Genomic DNA, 18,665 nt, shown 5'->3' with positions numbered 1-18,665 from the left:
TCAGTATTTGATGTTTTCTGCATTTTGTGTGTTTCAGAGACATTGCTGCAGCCATTGATCGGAAAGAAAAATACAATTTTGATGAGATGATTTATGTGGTAAGAACATGCATGGGTTATACTCGCTTACACCAATTAAGTGTGCTTATCATATTTATTTTGAATAAATTTCTTTTAGTGGCGCTTATTGAGGAAACTGTTTAATTAGCTTTTCATTCAACAGTTGGTACAGCTGCTAAGGTAGTGTTAACTGGAGTAATAAATGACCAAAACCATTGTTACAAAGGACAAGTGATTAGCAGGTTGTAACATATAACATCTTGGTCATTTGCTGATTTTTGGTGTTTTCTGGTAATTTTTATTATTATTATTATTTTACTCTAAGAAGGCGTGTTTTAAAATGTTATGACTGAATTAATGAATGCTGGACTGTTAATAGAAATAATAATTGGAACTCTTGGACAGACAGTAAAGTAAAAGCTGAATGTGTGTATTTGTTGATCATTATCATGAAAATTGTGGTTGTCCGTCTCTATCTTACACTCTGTATGTCTGTATCTGTTTCTTTTTCTGTTGCATGTCAACTTCAGCTGTTTATTGGGCACCATAGACTCATTTGAGGCTGGGTGATAAAGGGGTTAATGAAAGAGCAAATGACACAAAAATTGTACTTCCGGGGAGAGCCCCATTAAATCTTGCTAAAACTTACCGACACAACCTCTCCAATTTGCCTTGTCTTCCCTTCTCCACTGGGAACTGAAAAAAAACTGCCCTTTTCGCGACTGCTTCGGTGATTGCAGCCAAAAACAAAACAGTACACCATCTTTCCGTGTGAAGTGATGCTGTGTTTGTGTTGCGCACTGGCAGGCTGTCCCCAGAAATGGTCAGATCTGGAATATCACACAGTGGTTCAAACAAGCTACGCTGCCCCATTCTGATTTTCTGCACTTGTGACCTGAAAAGCAAAATCAGTGTCCCATTATGTTTAAATTTTTAGTAAAGCTGATATTGTGTGATTTATTAGTTGGAGTTTTCTTTCTTTCTTTTGAAGACGGATAAAAGTCAAGCAAACCACTTTCACCAGTTGTTCCAAATCCTGATTGCTATGGGGCATTCTTGGGCTGACAGGTACTATTATTTCTGTATTTAAAGATATTTTCCCCCTTCTGGGGTTATGTAATTGTAACACATTTGTCACACTGGAATGGCTCAGATGTGCATTTAAGCTGAGTAAGCACAAACGTCAGGTCACCACACAAGTTTAAACCATTAGTAGCACAGTCCCCATGAATAAATCCACTCTGATCTAACCAAAAGTTCCCAAAATAACAGTAGCACACCATGTTTTAATACATTTATAAAATGAAGTTAATGAAGTATATAAAAATCTACCAAATGACAATACCTAACTATTTTAGTTGGTTTGTTTAGGCTTAATCTTTATAAAAAAAACAGCTTATGAATAAAATATATTGGCTACTAATAATTTGTCGAATCATTAAATCAAATCGTCTTTTATTAGAGCAATTACTGGGAAAATACTGAGAAACATGTTCATATATATATATATATATATATTTGAGGGCTGTCAATAAAGTATAGGTCCTTTTTATTTTTTTCAAAAACTATATGGATTTCATTCATATGTTTTTACGTCAGACATGCTTGAACCCTCGTGCGCATGCGTGAGTTTTTCCACGCCTGTCGGTGACGTCATTCGCCTGTGAGCACTCCTTGTGGGAGGAGTCGTCCAGCCCCTCGTCAGAATTCCTTTGTCTGAGAAGTTGCTGAGAGACTGGCGCTTTGTTTGATCAAAATTTTTTCTAAACCTGTGAGACACAGCGAAGTGGACACGGTTCGAAAAATTAAGCTGGTTTTCAGTGAAAATTTTAACGGCTGATGAGAGATTTTGAGGTGATACTGTCGCTTTAAGGACTTCCCACGGTGTGAGACGTTGCGCAGCGCTCTCAGGCGCCGTCGTCAGCCTGCTTCAAGCTGAAAACCTCCACATTTCAGGCTCTATTGATCCAGGACGTCATGAGAGAACAGAGAAGTTTCAGAAGAAGTCGGTTTCAGCATTTTATCCGGATATTCCACTGTTAAAGGAGATTTTTTTAATGAAAGACGTGCGGACGCAGCCGGCGGCGGCACAGGAAAAACACCTCCGTGTTGATAACCATTTGTAAAATCCAGGCGGCTTTTGATGGCTTTCAGTGGAGTGAGTATATGAGAAATTGTTTAACAGCTGGACATGTTCCAACTTGTCCTTAAGGCTTCCAACGGAGGTGTTTTTCCTGTGGCGGAGCGTCGCGGCGGCTGCGAGCCGACGCTGCAATCCGTCCGCACGTCTTTCATTAAAAAAAATCTTTAACAGTGGAATATCAATCAATCAATCAATCAATTTTTTTTTATATAGCGCCAAATCACAACAAACAGTTGCCCCAAGGCGCTTTATATTGTAAGGCAAGGCCATACAATAATTATGTAAAACCCCAACGGTCAAAACGACCCCCTGTGAGCAAGCACTTGGCTACAGCGGGAAGGAAAAACTCCCTTTTAACAGGAAGAAACCTCCAGCAGAACCAGGCTCAGGGAGGGGCAGTCTTCTGCTGGGACTGGTTGGGGCTGAGGGAGAGAACCAGGAAAAAGACATGCTGTGGAGGGGAGCAGAGATCGGTCACTAATGATTAAATGCAGAGTGGTGCATACAGAGCAAAAAGAGAAAGAAACAGTGCATCATGGGAACCCTCCAGCAGTCTAAGTCTATAGCAGCATAACTAAGGGATGGTTCAGGGTCACCTGATCCAGCCCTAACTATAAGCTTTAGCAAAAAGGAAAGTTTTAAGCCTAATCTTAAAAGTAGAGAGGGTGTCTGTCTCCCTGATCTGAATTGGGAGCTGGTTCCACAGGAGAGGAGCCTGAAAGCTGAAGGCTCTGCCTCCCATTCTACTCTTACAAACCCTAGGAACTACAAGTAAGCCTGCAGTCTGAGAGCGAAGCACTCTATTGGGGTGATATGGTACTACGAGGTCCCTAAGATAAGATGGGACCTGATTATTCAAAACCTTATAAGTAAGAAGAAGAATTTTAAATTCTAAGCTAGAATTAACAGGAAGCCAATGAAGAGAGGCCAATATGGGTGAGATATGCTCTCTCCTTCTAGTCCCTGTTAGTACTCTAGCTGCAGCATTTTGAATTAACTGAAGGCTTTTCAGGGAACTTTTAGGACAACCTGATAATAATGAATTACAATAGTCCAGCCTAGAGGAAATAAATGCATGAATTAGTTTTTCAGCATCACTCTGAGACAAGACCTTTCTAATTTTAGAGATATTGCGTAAATGCAAAAAAGCAGTCCTACATATTTGTTTAATATGCGCTTTGAATGACATATCCTGATCAAAAATGACTCCAAGATTTCTCACAGTATTACTAGAGGTCAGGGTAATGCCATCCAGAGTAAGGATCTGGTTAGACACCATGTTTCTAAGATTTGTGGGGCCAAGTACAATAACTTCAGTTTTATCTGAGTTTAAAAGCAGGAAATTAGAGGTCATCCATGTCTTTATGTCTGTAAGACAATCCTGCAGTTTAGCTAATTGGTGTGTGTCCTCTGGCTTCATGGATAGATAAAGCTGGGTATCATCTGCGTAACAATGAAAATTTAAGCAATACCATCTAATAATACTGCCTAAGGGAAGCATGTATAAAGTGAATAAAATTGGTCCTAGCACAGAACCTTGTGGAACTCCATAATTAACCTTAGTCTGTGAAGAAGATTCCCCATTTACATGAACAAATTGTAATCTATTAGACAAATATGATTCAAACCACCGCAGCGCAGTGCCTTTAATACCTATGGCATGCTCTAATCTCTGTAATAAAATTTTATGGTCAACAGTATCAAAAGCAGCACTGAGGTCTAACAGAACAAGCACAGAGATGAGTCCACTGTCTGAGGCCATAAGAAGATCATTTGTAACCTTCACTAATGCTGTTTCTGTACTATGATGAATTCTAAAACCTGACTGAAACTCTTCAAATAGACCATTCCTCTGCAGATGATCAGTTAGCTGTTTTACAACTACCCTTTCAAGAATTTTTGAGAGAAAAGGAAGGTTGGAGATTGGCCTATAATTAGCTAAGATAGCTGGGTCAAGTGATGGCTTTTTAAGTAATGGTTTAATTACTGCCACCTTAAAAGCCTGTGGTACATAGCCAACTAATAAAGATAGATTGATCATATTTAAGATCGAAGCATTAAATAATGGTAGGGCTTCCTTGAGCAGCCTGGTAGGAATGGGGGCTAATAGACATGTTGATGGTTTGGATGAAGTAACTAATGAAAATAACTCAGACAGAACAATCGGAGAGAAAGAGTCTAACCAAATACCGGCATCACTGAAAGCAGCCAAAGATAACGATACGTCTTTGGGATGGTTATGAGTAATTTTTTCTCTAATAGTTAAAATTTTGTTAGCAAAGAAAGTCATGAAGTCATTACTAGTTAAAGTTAATGGAATACTCAGCTCAATAGAGCTCTGACTCTTTGTCAGCCTGGCTACAGTGCTGAAAAGAAACCTGGGGTTGTTCTTATTTTCTTCAATTAGTGATGAGTAGAAAGATGTCCTAGCTTTACGGAGGGCTTTCTTATAGAGCAACAGACTCTTTTTCCAGGCTAAATGAAGATCTTCTAAATTAGTGAGATGCCATTTCCTCTCCAACTTACGGGTTATCTGCTTTAAGCTGCGAGTTTGTGAGTTATACCACGGAGTCAGGCACTTCTGATTTAAAGCTCTCTTTTTCAGAGGAGCTACAGCATCCAAAGTTGTCTTCAATGAGGATGTAAAACTATTGACGAGATACTCTATCTCACTTACAGAGTTTAGGTAGCTACTCTGCACTGTGTTGGTATATGGCATTAGAGAACATAAAGAAGGAATCATATCCTTAAACCTAGTTACAGCGCTTTCTGAAAGACTTCTAGTGTAATGAAACTTATTCCCCACTGCTGGGTAGTCCATCAGAGTAAATGTAAATGTTATTAAGAAATGATCAGACAGAAGGGAGTTTTCAGGGAATACTGTTAAGTCTTCTATTTCCATACCATAAGTCAGAACAAGATCTAAGATATGATTAAAGTGGTGGGTGGACTCATTTACATTTTGAGCAAAGCCAATAGAGTCTAATAATAGATTAAATGCAGTGTTGAGGCTGTCATTCTCAGCATCTGTGTGGATGTTAAAATCACCCACTATAATTATCTTATCTGAGCTAAGCACTAAGTCAGACAAAAGGTCTGAAAATTCACAGAGAAACTCACAGTAACGACCAGGTGGACAATAGATAATAACAAATAAAACTGTTTTTTGGGACTTCCAATTTGGATGGACAAGACTAAGAGTCAAGCTTTCAAATGAATTAAAGCTCTGTCTGGGTTTTTGATTAATTAATAAGCTGGAATGGAAGATTGCTGCTAATCCTCCGCCCCGGCCCGTGCTACGAGCATTCTGACAGTTAGTGTGACTCGGGGGTGTTGACTCATTTAAACTAACATATTCATCCTGCTGTAACCAGGTTTCTGTAAGGCAGAATAAATCAATATGTTGATCAATTATTATATCATTTACCAACAGGGACTTAGAAGAGAGAGACCTAATGTTTAATAGACCACATTTAACTGTTTTAGTCTGTGGTGCAGTTGAAGGTGCTATATTATTTTTTCTTTTTGAATTTTTATGCTTAAATAGATTTTTACTGGTTATTGGTGGTCTGGGAGCAGGCACCGTCTCTACGGGGATGGGGTAATGAGGGGATGGCAGGGGGAGAGAAGCTGCAGAGAGGTGTGTAAGACTACAACTCTGCTTCCTGGTCCCAACCCTGGATAGTCACGGTTTGGAGGATTTAAGAAAATTGGCCAGATTTCTAGAAATGAGAGCTGCTCCATCCAAAGTGGGATGGATGCCGTCTCTCCTAACAAGACCAGGTTTTCCCCAGAAGCTTTGCCAATTATCTATGAAGCCCACCTCATTTTTTGGACACCACTCAGACAGCCAGCAATTCAAGGAGAACATGCGGCTAAACATGTCACTCCCGGTCCAATTGGGGAGGGGCCCAGAGAAAACTACAGAGTCCGACATTGTTTTTGCAAAGTTACACACCGATTCAATGTTAATTTTAGTGACCTCCGATTGGCGTAACCGGGTGTCATTACTGCCGACGTGAATTACAATCTTACCAAATTTACGCTTAGCCTTAGCCAGCAGTTTCAAATTTCCTTCAATGTCGCCTGCTCTGGCACCCGGAAGACAATTGACTATGGTTGCTGGTGTCGCTAACTTCACATTTCAACAGAGTCGCCAATAACCAGAGTTTGATCCTCGGCGGGTGTGTCGCCGAGTGGGGAAAAACGGTTAGAAATGTGAACGGGTTGGCAGTGTACACGGGGCTTCTGTTTAGAACTACGCTTCCTCCTCACAGTCACCCAGTCGGCCTGCTTTCCCGGCTGCTCGGGATCTGCCAGAGGGGAACTAACGGCGGCTAAGCTACCTTGGTCCGCACCGACTACAGGGGCCTGGCTAGCTGTAGAATATTCCACGGTGCGGAGCCGAGTCTCCAATTCGCCCAGCCTGGCCTCCAAAGCTACGAATAAGCTACACTTATTACAAGTACCATTACTGCTAAAGGAGGCCGAGGAATAACTAAACATTTCACACCCAGAGCAGAAAAGTGCGGGAGAGACAGGAGAAGCCGCCATGCTAAATCGGCTAAGAGCTAGTAGCTGCGCTAAGCTAGCGGATTCCTAAAAACACGCAAAGTGAATAATGTGTAAATAATTTAGAGGTGATTCAGCAGAGGGAGTGCTTTAGTTAAGGCACGTTAAGATTACACTGGGGAAACAAATCGTTATCTAGATAACTAGATCAATCTAACTGCGCAGATTAAACAGATACAGAAAAACACCGCTGTGCTCCGGAACAGGAAGTGATACAATACCGCAGTGAGAGCCAACCACCAGAATATCCGGATAAAATGCTGAAACCGACTTCTTCTGAAACTTCTCTGTTCTCTCACGACGTCCTGGATCAATAGAGCCTGAAATGTGGAGGTTTTCAGCTTGAAACAGGCTGACGACGGTGCCTGGGAGTGCTGCACGACATCTCGCTCCGTGGGAAGTCCTTAAAGCGACAGTATCACCTCAAAATCTCTCATCAGCCGTTAAAATTTTCACCGAAAACCAGCTTAATTTTTCGAACCGTGTCCACTTCGATGTGTCTCACAGGTTTAGACAAAATTTTGATCAAACAAAGCGCCAGTCTCTCAGCAACTTCTCAGACAAAGGAATTTTGACGAGGGGCTGGACGACTCCTCCCACAAGGAGTGCTCACAGGCAAATGACGTCACCGACAGGCGTGGAAAAACTCACGCATGCGCACGAGGGTTCAAGCATGTCTGACGTAAAAACATATAAATGAAATCCATATAGTTTTTGAAAAAAATAAAAAGGACCTATACTTTATTGACAGACCTCGTATATATACACACACACACACACACACACACACACACACACACACACACACACACACACACACACAATAAAAAGAAACCAAAACAAAGAAGTACAGAAATTAAGTTATGTGTGTTTAATAAAATGGAATGACACAGGGAAAAAGTATTGAACACACTTACTGAAATGTATTTAGTACTTCGTAAAAAAAGCCTTTGTTGACTTCAAGATGCCTCCTTTATGGAGAAACTAGTCACATGCATTGCTCAGGTGTGATTTTAGCCCTTTCTTCTACACAAACAATCTTCAAGTCTTGAAGGTTCTGTAGTTCTATATATTGGTCTTTAGTTCGTTTCATAGATTTTTATTGGATTCGTTAGGTGATTAGCTGGGCCATTCTAGCAACTTTATTTTCATTCTCTAAAACCAGTTTCTTTGGCTGTGTGTTTGGGATCATTGTCTTGCTGAAATGTCAACCCTCGTTTCATCTTCATCATCCTGGCAGATTTTTTTTATCAAGAATGTCTTGGTACATTTTTCCATTAATCCTTCCCTACATTATATGAAGTTTGCCAGTGCCGTATGCTGACAAACAGCCCCACATCCTCATGTTTCCACCTCCAAACTTAGTGTTATGTTTTTGAGGTGATGTGCAGTGCCATTTATGGTGTGTATTTATGGCATCCAAAGAGTATAATTTTGGTCTCATTTGACCAAACTATATTCTCCCAGTATTTCACAGATTTGTCTAAATGTTGTTTAGCAAATTTTAAACGAGCTTCAACATACTTTTTCTTCAGCAATGGAGTCTTGCTTGATGAGTGTCCATACAGGCTATGGCGGTTGAGTGCATTACTTATTTTTACTTATTCTTTGAAACAATTCACTCATTCCTCATCTTCAACAGTTTATAAGGGATCGGCTCACGGGGGCAACAGCTCTAGCAAGGGACCCCAGACTTCCCTTTCCTGGGCCACATTAGCCACCTCTGACTGAGGGATCCCAAGGCGTTCCCAGGCCAGTGTGGAGATGTAATCTCTCCTTTGAATCCTGGGTCTTCCCCAGGGTCTCCTCCCAGATGGATGTGCGTGGAACACCTCCCTAGGGAGGCGCCCAGGGGGCCTCCTTACCAAATGCCTGAACCACCTCATCTGGCTCCTTTCAACACGAGGGAGCAGTGGCTCTACACCAAGCTCCTCACGGATGACTGAGCTTCTCACCCTATTGCTAAGGAAGACGCCAGCCACCCTCCCGAGGAAACCCATTTCAGCAGCTTGTACCCGCAATCTAGTTCTTTCGGTCATAACCCAACCCTCATGATCATAGGTGAGAGTAAGAACGAAGATTGACCAGTAGCTCGAGAGCTTTGCCTTTTGGCTCAGCTCCCTTTTCCCTGCTGCGCAGATTCTCCAGCCAGTCTCATGCTCCAGTGTCCCCTCACTTGTGAACAAGACCCCAAAGTACTCGAACTCCATTTGGTGCAAGACCACATTCCCTACCCAGAGTAGGCCATGAGAACCATGGGCTCAGATTTAGAGGTGCTGATCCTCATCCCAGCTGCTTCACACTTGGCTGAAAACCAATCCAGTGAATGTTGGAGATCACAGGCCAATGAGGCCAACAGGACCACATCATCTGCTAAAAGCAGTGATGAGACCCTGAGCCCACCAAACTGAAGACCCTCCTCCTCCCGACTATGCCTTGATATCCTATCCGTGAATATCACATGCAGGATTGGTGACAAGGCGCAGCCCTGACGGAGGCCAACCCCCACCGAAAATGAGTCTGACTTACTGCCGCATACCCGAACACAGCTCTTGTGTGAAACGGTGAAATGATGTTCTTTCCATTTCCAGATTATGGCCCCAACAGTGCTCACTGGAACATTCAGAAGTTTAGACATCCTTCTGGAACCTGTGCCATCAGTATGTTTTACAATAGGGTTGCAAAACTCTTGAGAGCTGTTTGCTTTTACCCATTATGCGATGTTTCTTGTGTTACACCTTGGTAATGAGACACATTTTTATAGGCCATCTGTTGTGACTGAACCAGCTAATTTTAATTTGCACTGACAAGGGGCAGGAATACTTTCAAATTATTGATCAGTTTCAGCTGGTGTCTTGGTTTTCCATGCCTTTTAGCACCTCCCTTTCGTCAAGTGGCCTTTTCCTGTGTCATTTCACATTATTACACATAATTTACATCTGATGACAATTTCATGTCAAGAGCACTTTTAGAAATATATTTATTGTTGTAATACAGGCAATAAACTACAGTTGACTAAAACGTTTTTCCTCCCAAAATGAGACAAATGAGAAAAATGGTGGTATTATTTCCTGTATTTTACCTGCTCTATGTATGTGTGTGTGTCTACACACTGAATAAAAATATAAAGGCTTTTGTTTTTGCTCCCATTTTCATGAGCTGAACTCAAAGAAGCTGAAACATTTTCTGTATACACAAAAGACCAATTTCTCTCAAATATTTTTCACAAACCTGTCTAAATCTGTTAGTGAGCATTTATTCTTTGCTGAGATAATCCATCCCACTTCACAGGTGTGGCATATCAAGATGATGATTAGACAATATTATACCCAATCATGACACTCACCTGTCAACAGATCAGTCAACACAGAGAACTGTTCTTCACAATGATGGTTTGCAAGGTTTCAAGCATCAGCAAGTTTATTTTCATGCTATGTTATTAAGCCAGCATGATTTTCAATTTATTTTCATTTAAATAGCGCCAAATCACATCAAGGTTGCCTCCAGGTGCTTCACCCAAGTAAGGTCATTCTGTTCCTGAAGATGTGATGTGTTGATGCTCTTCACAGGTGCCAGCATGTGCCCTTTGGCCTGGTGCAGGGTATGAAAACCAGGACTGGGGACGTAGTGTTTTTGGAGGATGTCCTTGATGAGACTCGAGCCAGAATGCTGCACAACATGAGCCAGACAAAAAGTAAAGCCTCTATGCAAGTTGTTGCTATATTTGAAGTGCTCACAATCCAAGGTTGGAAGTCTCGTGACAATTTCCCACCCTATGTTTCCCATTTTTGTGTTTTACACTGAATAGCACTTCTGTTTCATGGTCATGCAGTGTATTTATTAGTAACACTGCATTATATTGAACAGTTGTATTTCTATAAAACCTAAATAGACCCTTGTCATTTTCCTTGGTAGATTGTATGTCATGTGACAATGATTATTTTCCCATTGTATCCAAAAATAATCCATTGTATGATTTAAGTAACTTTTCTTGCAATTTGGTTCCATTTACTGTTCATTGTAGTCCCATATGTTTTGCATCACTGTACGACTTCACTACCTTGTTGTAAAAATGTGTCCATTTGTACAACAAAGCTGAATCCAGTACACCATTAAGCCGATTAAAAACTTATGCATTGTTCTTGGGGACATCTTTAAGTGACCACAGAAATGTTGTCAGATAAAGAATTGGCCAAGTTCATAAATATGTGACACAGATCTATTTAGGTGTAATATAAAACAAATAATGAATGTTTGAGTGTAGTGGTAAGAATATTTGCATTCATTGAAAGATAGAACGTTCCATCTTTCAACTCATAAATATTCTTTAAGCATTCGATGAGTATTCATTATCTCTCTTTTTTTCTAGTTACTCTATGCATTTACTTCCAGGTGATTGATATTATTTACCTCCCACTCAATACTTCCCTAAAACTTGTTGAATTTCAGTGAAACTTCACAGTGGTAGCACACCATATGAAGATGTGTATGAAGGAAAATAATTCCAGTCTAACATCTTCAAGGGGAGATAATTGCGCTGTTATTACTCTTTACAAATTCATAACAATTCCATGGGACATTTTTTTTTTAGATTTATCACAAATATTTTGTTTATTTTGAGCTACTCTCTTTTATTATCATGTCTGTGAAATGAGGACAGCAGGGTGGTGTTTTCACTTGTGCGTGTGTGTAAGTCCCTTCGGCTGTTCCCTTGTTGTTTCACTTGGGGTCGCCACAGCAGATCCATTGTGGATCTACATGTTGATTTGGCACAATTTTTACGCTGGATGCCCTTCTTGACGCAACTCCACATTACACTGCAGCCAAGTGCCAAGTGTGGACAACATAAATCAAAAACTGCTGGAAGAATTTCCTCCTCCAAATGTGGTGGGAATATTATATGACTACAGTCTTGATCACATCAACATTTTGGACATTTTGTGTATGATCCAGCATGCAGGTGTCTCAGTGTTGAGGACCCCAGTGGCTGGAGTAAGCCAAGCCATGTTTCTCCCTGCTGCGGCAGATAGATGGTTACTTTGGAGATGTTGGGATGGACTAGTTGTCTGCCTGAGTGGCTGCCATGTGGTTCCATAATGCTGTGGACGTGGTAGGATTTTCTTTCACCAAAACATCAACTCTAGGACTGCAACTCAGATGTACCTTCTGGCAAATTGTAGCTGAACTTTCAGGTCTTTATAAGAAAATCCTCCTCTATATATAATAAAGCTGTATATCTGAGGATACAAAATGCAAAACATGCGCTATGCACAATTTCTCAAATCACAGAATCCACAGTAGCCTATAACATCTTCTGGGTTGTCTGGGTGGCTTTCCTCACTCAGTTTTTGAGAACTGGCTGTTCCATGTAGATTTACCACAGAGTGCCATACTGTTTGTATTTCTGGACGTAAATAAAGCCCAAGACATATTTGGTGACTTGGAAATGTTTATGTGTCCATCCCCTGACTTGTCTGAAGAAATGTGGCAATAAAACTGATTATTTACAGGTATTATACCAAAGTTTCCCATTACTTATGCAGCCATCATCTTGGCTTTTATATTTTTAATTAATTTATATCAACTTGTAGAGATTTGCTTTTGAGTTTAAGGAAGATAATTTTAGAAATTTTTAGTTGGTGCATTTTTTGTATTTGAAATGGCATAACACTATTAAAATGTGTGAAGTACCAAGTATTCCAACGTTTTGCAGCAGTGAAAATTAGCATATTATGCTATGCAGTGAGATCAGTGAGTGTGTTTGTCTTTCTACATTCTACAGCAACAAAGAAAATGGACAATCCAGAGGAAACTGCAGAGAAAGTGGGAATCAGCGCATTAATAGTTCAGGTAAATATTCCTGCAACTACTTTAAGCCTGACCTCCAGTAATGATATAGTTACATCAGGTTTAGCTTTGTTTTTACTCTTAAAAATTGGGAATGTGTGCAGGTCATTTTTATGTTTGAAGGAACCTCTTCATAATGTGTTCATTCCACTTTGTTTCAGGACTTCAAAGGTCCGCTGCTGTCGGACTACAAGTTTGACTGGACCAGAATGCTGCAGGCTAAAGGAGACACGGGTGTCTTCCTACAGTACACACACTCACGACTTTGCAGGTTCTGATCATAAGTTGTTGAAACACTGTGAGATGGTATGTCTATCATTTATGTGCCATATGGACAGTTTTTATCCCCTGCTGGGTGAAGGCTCGAAGGGTGATTGTCATGGTGGTTTACGTCTGTCTGTCCATCCATCCCAAAAAGGGTATTAGTGTTTTGAAATCAACTCCTCTCACACTTTTTAGAAGGAATTTCGTGAAACTTCGTACAAATCCTTGTTATAGGTTGGTAATGCACATATTATATCATTAGACTTGGGCCAATTTTACCAGAGTTATGGCCCTTGATTAATAAATCTACACTGTCAGTTTCATTGAGTGGGTTAGCATGCAGTTATGGCGCATAATAGAAAATTCCTTTTATGTTTTTTAGTCCAGAGTTTGAATAAACAGGTTAGAACAGATAGAAGTTCAAATCAATTATGGGTGTTGACAAAATAGATGTCATCAGAATGTACCAAGCACTTTTACCAAGGCAGCATTAGCCAGCAGGGTACATTGTGCTCTGAGAGTATTCTGGTTTAAACTGGAGGTGATCAGTTTTATATGATACCCAGACTCTTCTTATTTGATTAAGTCTGGGAGCAGGCACTGGAACAACTTTGAATCCGCAGAACCACTTTGAGTCCTGGATGGCAACCACACAGTCAGAAAACCAGTCCATTCATTTGATTGGTGGATTGTACTGTGTCTAACTACATTCAAAATGTTTCTCATTGCATGGGTGACATCACGAGTGTGGATTCTCCTCCCATCTGTTTCATTTGGCTTCATGAGGTTTTTTATTTTTAATAAATAAAGCTTCCAGGATATGAGGAAGCTAAATCCTGCAGCTGCAGTGTTCACATGAGCGTCTTTAGTGGCAGTAATCAGATGTAGAATTGAAAACGTTCCTGTTTAGATTTCACGCTGCATTCTTCAGATGGGAGAATCCAACTCGGCTACTTGATACATTCTGAAGAACTTGTAGCTTAGAACATTGGACCCAACAGTTACTGTAATACGGAGTAGAAATAAGTGAGCGAGTAGTATGCATATGATGTATATTTCTATAATGCAGCGGCCCCTCAGATGACTTTAGGAAATTGTTCTTCTTTGGTTAACAGGCTCCAGCTGCATCATGGATGTAGTGTGTTTGCAGAGGTGTCAGCCTTCAGTGATGCCACATCCTAAAGACATCAGAGTCAAACGCCCTCCCCCCACTGCAGATTGTTCATAAAAATTGTGTAATAACTTGAGAAAAAGTCAGAAAAATGCAGTCTTGTGAATTTGTTTTATTGTTTGGTTCTTAAAGCTTATTACGAATGAATGGAGGAATAGACACACTGACTTTTGATCCATCACTTCTTCTTGATCAGACGAGCATCTCCATCCTGCAGCACCTCCTTCAGTCAGTAAACCATAAAAACCCGCTGAATCATGTTGACTTATAATTGTGACATTGCAGCACGTTTTGCCAATTAAATCCTCTCTGCAGCTATGACGAGGTGCTGTACCAGTCGGCACAAGATCTGCAACCTAAACATCTCATCACCTTTTTGATCAAGCTGTGGTAAGGATCATGTCAGTCCCGATAGGTTGATCTGTGACTTTTACATGTTTGCAGCAGCTGTGTTTACTGATAATTCAGTGTTGCCATAAATGTACTGAACAAATATCTGTGTCCCCACATTAGCCACTTGATTGCTTCAGCACACAGAGAGCTGCCAGTTAAAGGAAGTCCTCAGGATGTTGCACAGGTAGAAAAATGCTGTAATAAATGTTTACATAAATTTTACTTAAAGGCAACACTGTACACTATGAGCAGGGCAAGCACAGGATTAATCGACTCACCAGTCTGAAAAATTCCACAAATAGCATATGATGATGACATGAGGCAGACGAACACAGCCTTTGACTTGTCTTTCATGTTGTCTTGTCCTTTTTGTTTTTTCTGACTCACTATTGTGAGTATGTGGTACTATGTAACTGCAGTAGTAGGAGGATGATAATTACATTTAATCTGCTGGCCAGTTTTCCCCCTCAACACCTTCTGGTTTTACAACTTTTGTATTCTCTTTATTGTTAAACCACACACACACGTTAATAGGTCACACGTTATAGTGTGAAATCAGTGTTTTTGTGTACTTTGATGGTGAATACATCAAAATCGTTAAAATGTGTTTTGCAAGTTTAGAGTCACACATGACTATTGTTACTTATTAGATGTACAGATTTACCAAAGAAACTTTGACTAGGGAGGTGAAATGAGTTTTTTTTAAAGGAGTCCCTCTGGGACAGAGCATAAGTAAAGCAGATCACAGCTTGAGAATGGTCTTCAAAAAAAAAAAAAAGATTTAACCACAGATTCTATCTGTTCCCTTTGTGAACAAAAAGCGAGTTTCTTCTCCTGAAAGCGTGGAACCGGCAGTGTTTGTGCTGCATCACCCTAAAGCATGGTTTACACAGACAGTTTTGTCGGCGGGTAGTACGTAGGCCGAAGTTCGCGGTAGTTCCGGCTGTTTTCGCGGTGGAAAGGGGTGGAGCATTTCGCCGGCGTTTTGACCGACGTAACAGCTGCAAATACGCGGATAAAACGCCGCTAAATCCGCCGAATAAAGCGGCGTTTTGACGCTGTAGCATCCGGCACACGTTAGGCAACGGGGGTTAATACCCAGTTCTATCCTTTACAATCGCAGGTTAAGACGCGCGTGAGAACGGCGGTGTTCTACTGCCGCCGATAATGCCCTGTGTACCGCTGGATTTATCCAGGCAAATCCTGCGTTACTCCAGGAACTTCTGCATATAGGCACCGCCCCCAGAGTATAATAGGCTGAAGCCTCTGTCACTGCAGGGGGAGGGAGATACTCAGCCTTTTCTTCCCTTTCCTTTTTCGCCTCCTCAACGTGTTGCTCCGTCTCCACCACAGGGCTACCCTCTGCTTCTGAACCAGACCTCTTGGTAAGTCCTTGCCGCTGCCAATTTTCTTAGGAGGCATACTGGAGCTTCTCTGCAAAAATATCTGGAGCTGGCCGCGAGTGAGAGGCCTGCATGCAGCGCGCTAGCGTTTTTATATTGACCACCACCTATCGGCCATTTGGAACGCCGTTAACCGGGAGGTGGCGTTTAGAATGGCGTACTGTCCGCTAGCGCCGCCGTTTTGTCTGCCTCTGTCGCCGGTTAAAACGCCCTTGAGGACGCCGATGTGGGCTCTATCACCGTTTTACACGCTGTTGATTAGGGATACAACGCTGGCCGCCAATTACTACGGTGTAAACTGCGGCACTACAGGAAGGGGCAGGATGAAACGGCGATTAAAAAGTATCAAATGCCGTTGTTCGCGTTGTCTCCGTCATCACGAGAATTCTCTGGGAGCGCTCCTGGAATTATTCAGCATGTTGAATAATTTTTTCGATGATTCCCGGTAAAGCCAGAACTAAGCCACGCCCCCTAGTGCCAGTGTTAACAACGGCGTGTGATCCTTAAGACGGCCAAAAACTCTTCCGGGACGCTTCCGGGAACTCTTACCGTCTATGTGTAAACGGGGCTTAAGCTAAGATGCTACATGTGGGACACCAAGGAGCCTCCCTGAACCAGGAGTGGAAAAAATTGTTATTCATATTCTCTGAAAAATGGCAAAAAAAAAAAAATCCACTAGCACATGTAAATTTATGAGCACAACTGTATAATTTTTTTTAAAAGAGTGTTGATTGGCATGTGACATGCCCTTTAAGAATGCTGTCAAGCCATTTTATAGTATTAGTGCAATTTTCTGTCAGGCACATTATTCTCATTTGTGCAACATTAATATTTACCTTGTACATTAAACAATATAGTATTCCTTAGACATGCCATTCATGTTTTTTATTATTTTAACTTGCATTTTCTTGTTTTGGGCTTGTCTATTTTCATATGCACCTTTCAATTGTGGTGCTTCAGTTTTTGTTGTAGTGACAAAAGACGATGACTGCACAGGAGGTGCAGTCATCTCAAAAGACTGACTCCAGTTTGTCTAATCAAATATTTATTTGGGTTTGAAGAACTGAATAAACTACTTTGGTACGACCAGGATCTGCCAGTTGATCCTGGATCTCTTAATCAGTGTACAGAAAACAGGAGCTAGATGTGATTTGATTGTTTACTAATGAGAAAAGTTGACAAGTGTAAAAGGTACATATAAACTCTATGGTGTCTTTAACATTTGCTCCATGTCAACAGGCAAGGTTACGGTTGTTTCACGGAGCCCGCTCAGTCCTGGCCAAAGGGATGAGGATTCTGGGCATCACACCAGTGGATAAGATGTGAAACTAGTCACGAGGTTTTTCACTGAATGTCATTTTGTTTATGCTGCACTGAGTTAATTTAACAGAGCGTTAATTAAGAACAGCTCTTCCGGCTGTGTTCAGTTGGCATCTTGATTCAGGAACCAACAGGTTGTTTTCACTTAATTATTAAAGAATTGATGTTTGTATGACAGAAGACTGGACTAGACTATAACCAGTTTTTATTTTTTTTTTAATATTGTAACAATTCAGGTGAAACCTGCACTCAGGCCGCTCCTTGGCAATATGTTGTTTTTGTATGTTGTACAGTATTGTGCAAAGATTTGAGGCAAACTGAATGTACCTAAAACATCTAGAAATAACATTTTCAGGTGGTCTGCGGTTCATAAGATGATGCTGTATTTGATTACTTTTCTAGTTATTTTGACTGTTCTATTTTATTACCATCTGTATTATGCACTGTGCAATACATTTTACACTAACTATTTTGTTAAAGTTTATTTTGTTTTATTCAAAGGTTTAAGTGCATAATGATTGGTTTCCTCATTTTATTCTTGTTCCAACAGGAATGTTTAGATTTGTTATTTTTTGTTTGACTGAATAAAAAACAAACCACAAATCTATATTAAGTATTTCAAAGTAAAACTGAGAAATGTCAAAGCTTTTTGCATAGTACTGCAGTTTATTGCTCGTACTCTGACAATTACATTCAATGTAATTCAGAAACTGCAGCCATTTTTATATTCTGTTCAGGCTTAATAAAAGCTTTCAAAGTGTTTTCATAACAGAATGTCAAACGTAACATGTTTAAAAAAAACAAAAAACAAAACAGTGGCGACATGACAAAACGTAATCATATAGGCAACCTTCCTGCTTATGTTAATCTGATGGTTATTTAAGTCTGACCCTCAAAGTTTACCATAAGACTGCGAATCATAGTGTAAATAAAATTCCTTAATAAGATGAAGTTGTGAGGTTTTTCTTTTCCTTTCCTCTGACTGCCAAAATGGAGTAAGTTCATTTTCCCCTCAAAATTCTACTCACAACACCCCATAATGGCAACATGAAAAAGTTATTAGAAATTTTTGCTAATTTATTAAAAATGAAAAACTAAGAGCTTGCGGACATAAGTATTCACAGCCTTTGCTCAATACTTTGTTGCTGCACCTTTGCCAGCAATTACAGCCTCAAGTCTTCTTGAATATGATTCCACAAGCTTGGTGTATCCATCTTTGGGCAGTTCTGCTCATTCCTTGTTGCAGCACCTCTCAAGCTCCATCAGGTTGGATGGGAAGCGTCGGTGCACAGACATTTTTAGATCTCTTCAGAGATGTTCAATCAAATTTAGGTCTGGGCTCTGACTGAGCCACTGAAGGACATTCACAGAGTTGTCCTGAAGCCACTCCCTTGATATCTTGGCTGTGTGCTTAGGGTCATTGTCGTGCTGAAAGATGACTCATCACCCCAGTCCGAGGACAAGAGTGTTCTGGAGCAGGTTTTCATCCAGGA

The 18,665-nt window shown here is 40.6% G+C and overlaps 1 protein-coding gene across 1 annotated transcript in view; it reads left to right on the top strand.

Annotated features, from left to right (window-relative positions):
• The window catches only part of rars2 (arginyl-tRNA synthetase 2, mitochondrial), a 39,440-nt gene extending 21,506 nt beyond the window's left edge, over positions 1–17,934 (top strand). Inside the window, exons 12-20 of the mRNA XM_034162417.1 lie at positions 38–98; positions 1,051–1,127; positions 10,344–10,468; positions 12,557–12,624; positions 12,783–12,892; positions 14,189–14,284; positions 14,372–14,446; positions 14,570–14,633; positions 17,092–17,934. Coding sequence (XP_034018308.1) covers positions 38–98; positions 1,051–1,127; positions 10,344–10,468; positions 12,557–12,624; positions 12,783–12,892; positions 14,189–14,284; positions 14,372–14,446; positions 14,570–14,633; positions 17,092–17,178 — 763 coding nt within the window. The 3' untranslated portion in view covers positions 17,179–17,934. The remainder of the gene's footprint in view (positions 1–37; positions 99–1,050; positions 1,128–10,343; positions 10,469–12,556; positions 12,625–12,782; positions 12,893–14,188; positions 14,285–14,371; positions 14,447–14,569; positions 14,634–17,091) is intronic.
• Positions 17,935–18,665: the final 731 nt, after the last annotated feature.

Source organism: Thalassophryne amazonica, chromosome 21 (assembly GCF_902500255.1).
Source record: "Thalassophryne amazonica chromosome 21, fThaAma1.1, whole genome shotgun sequence".
Lineage (NCBI taxonomy): Eukaryota > Metazoa > Chordata > Actinopteri > Batrachoidiformes > Batrachoididae > Thalassophryne > Thalassophryne amazonica.
This window is presented reverse-complemented; position numbering and strand designations above follow the sequence as displayed.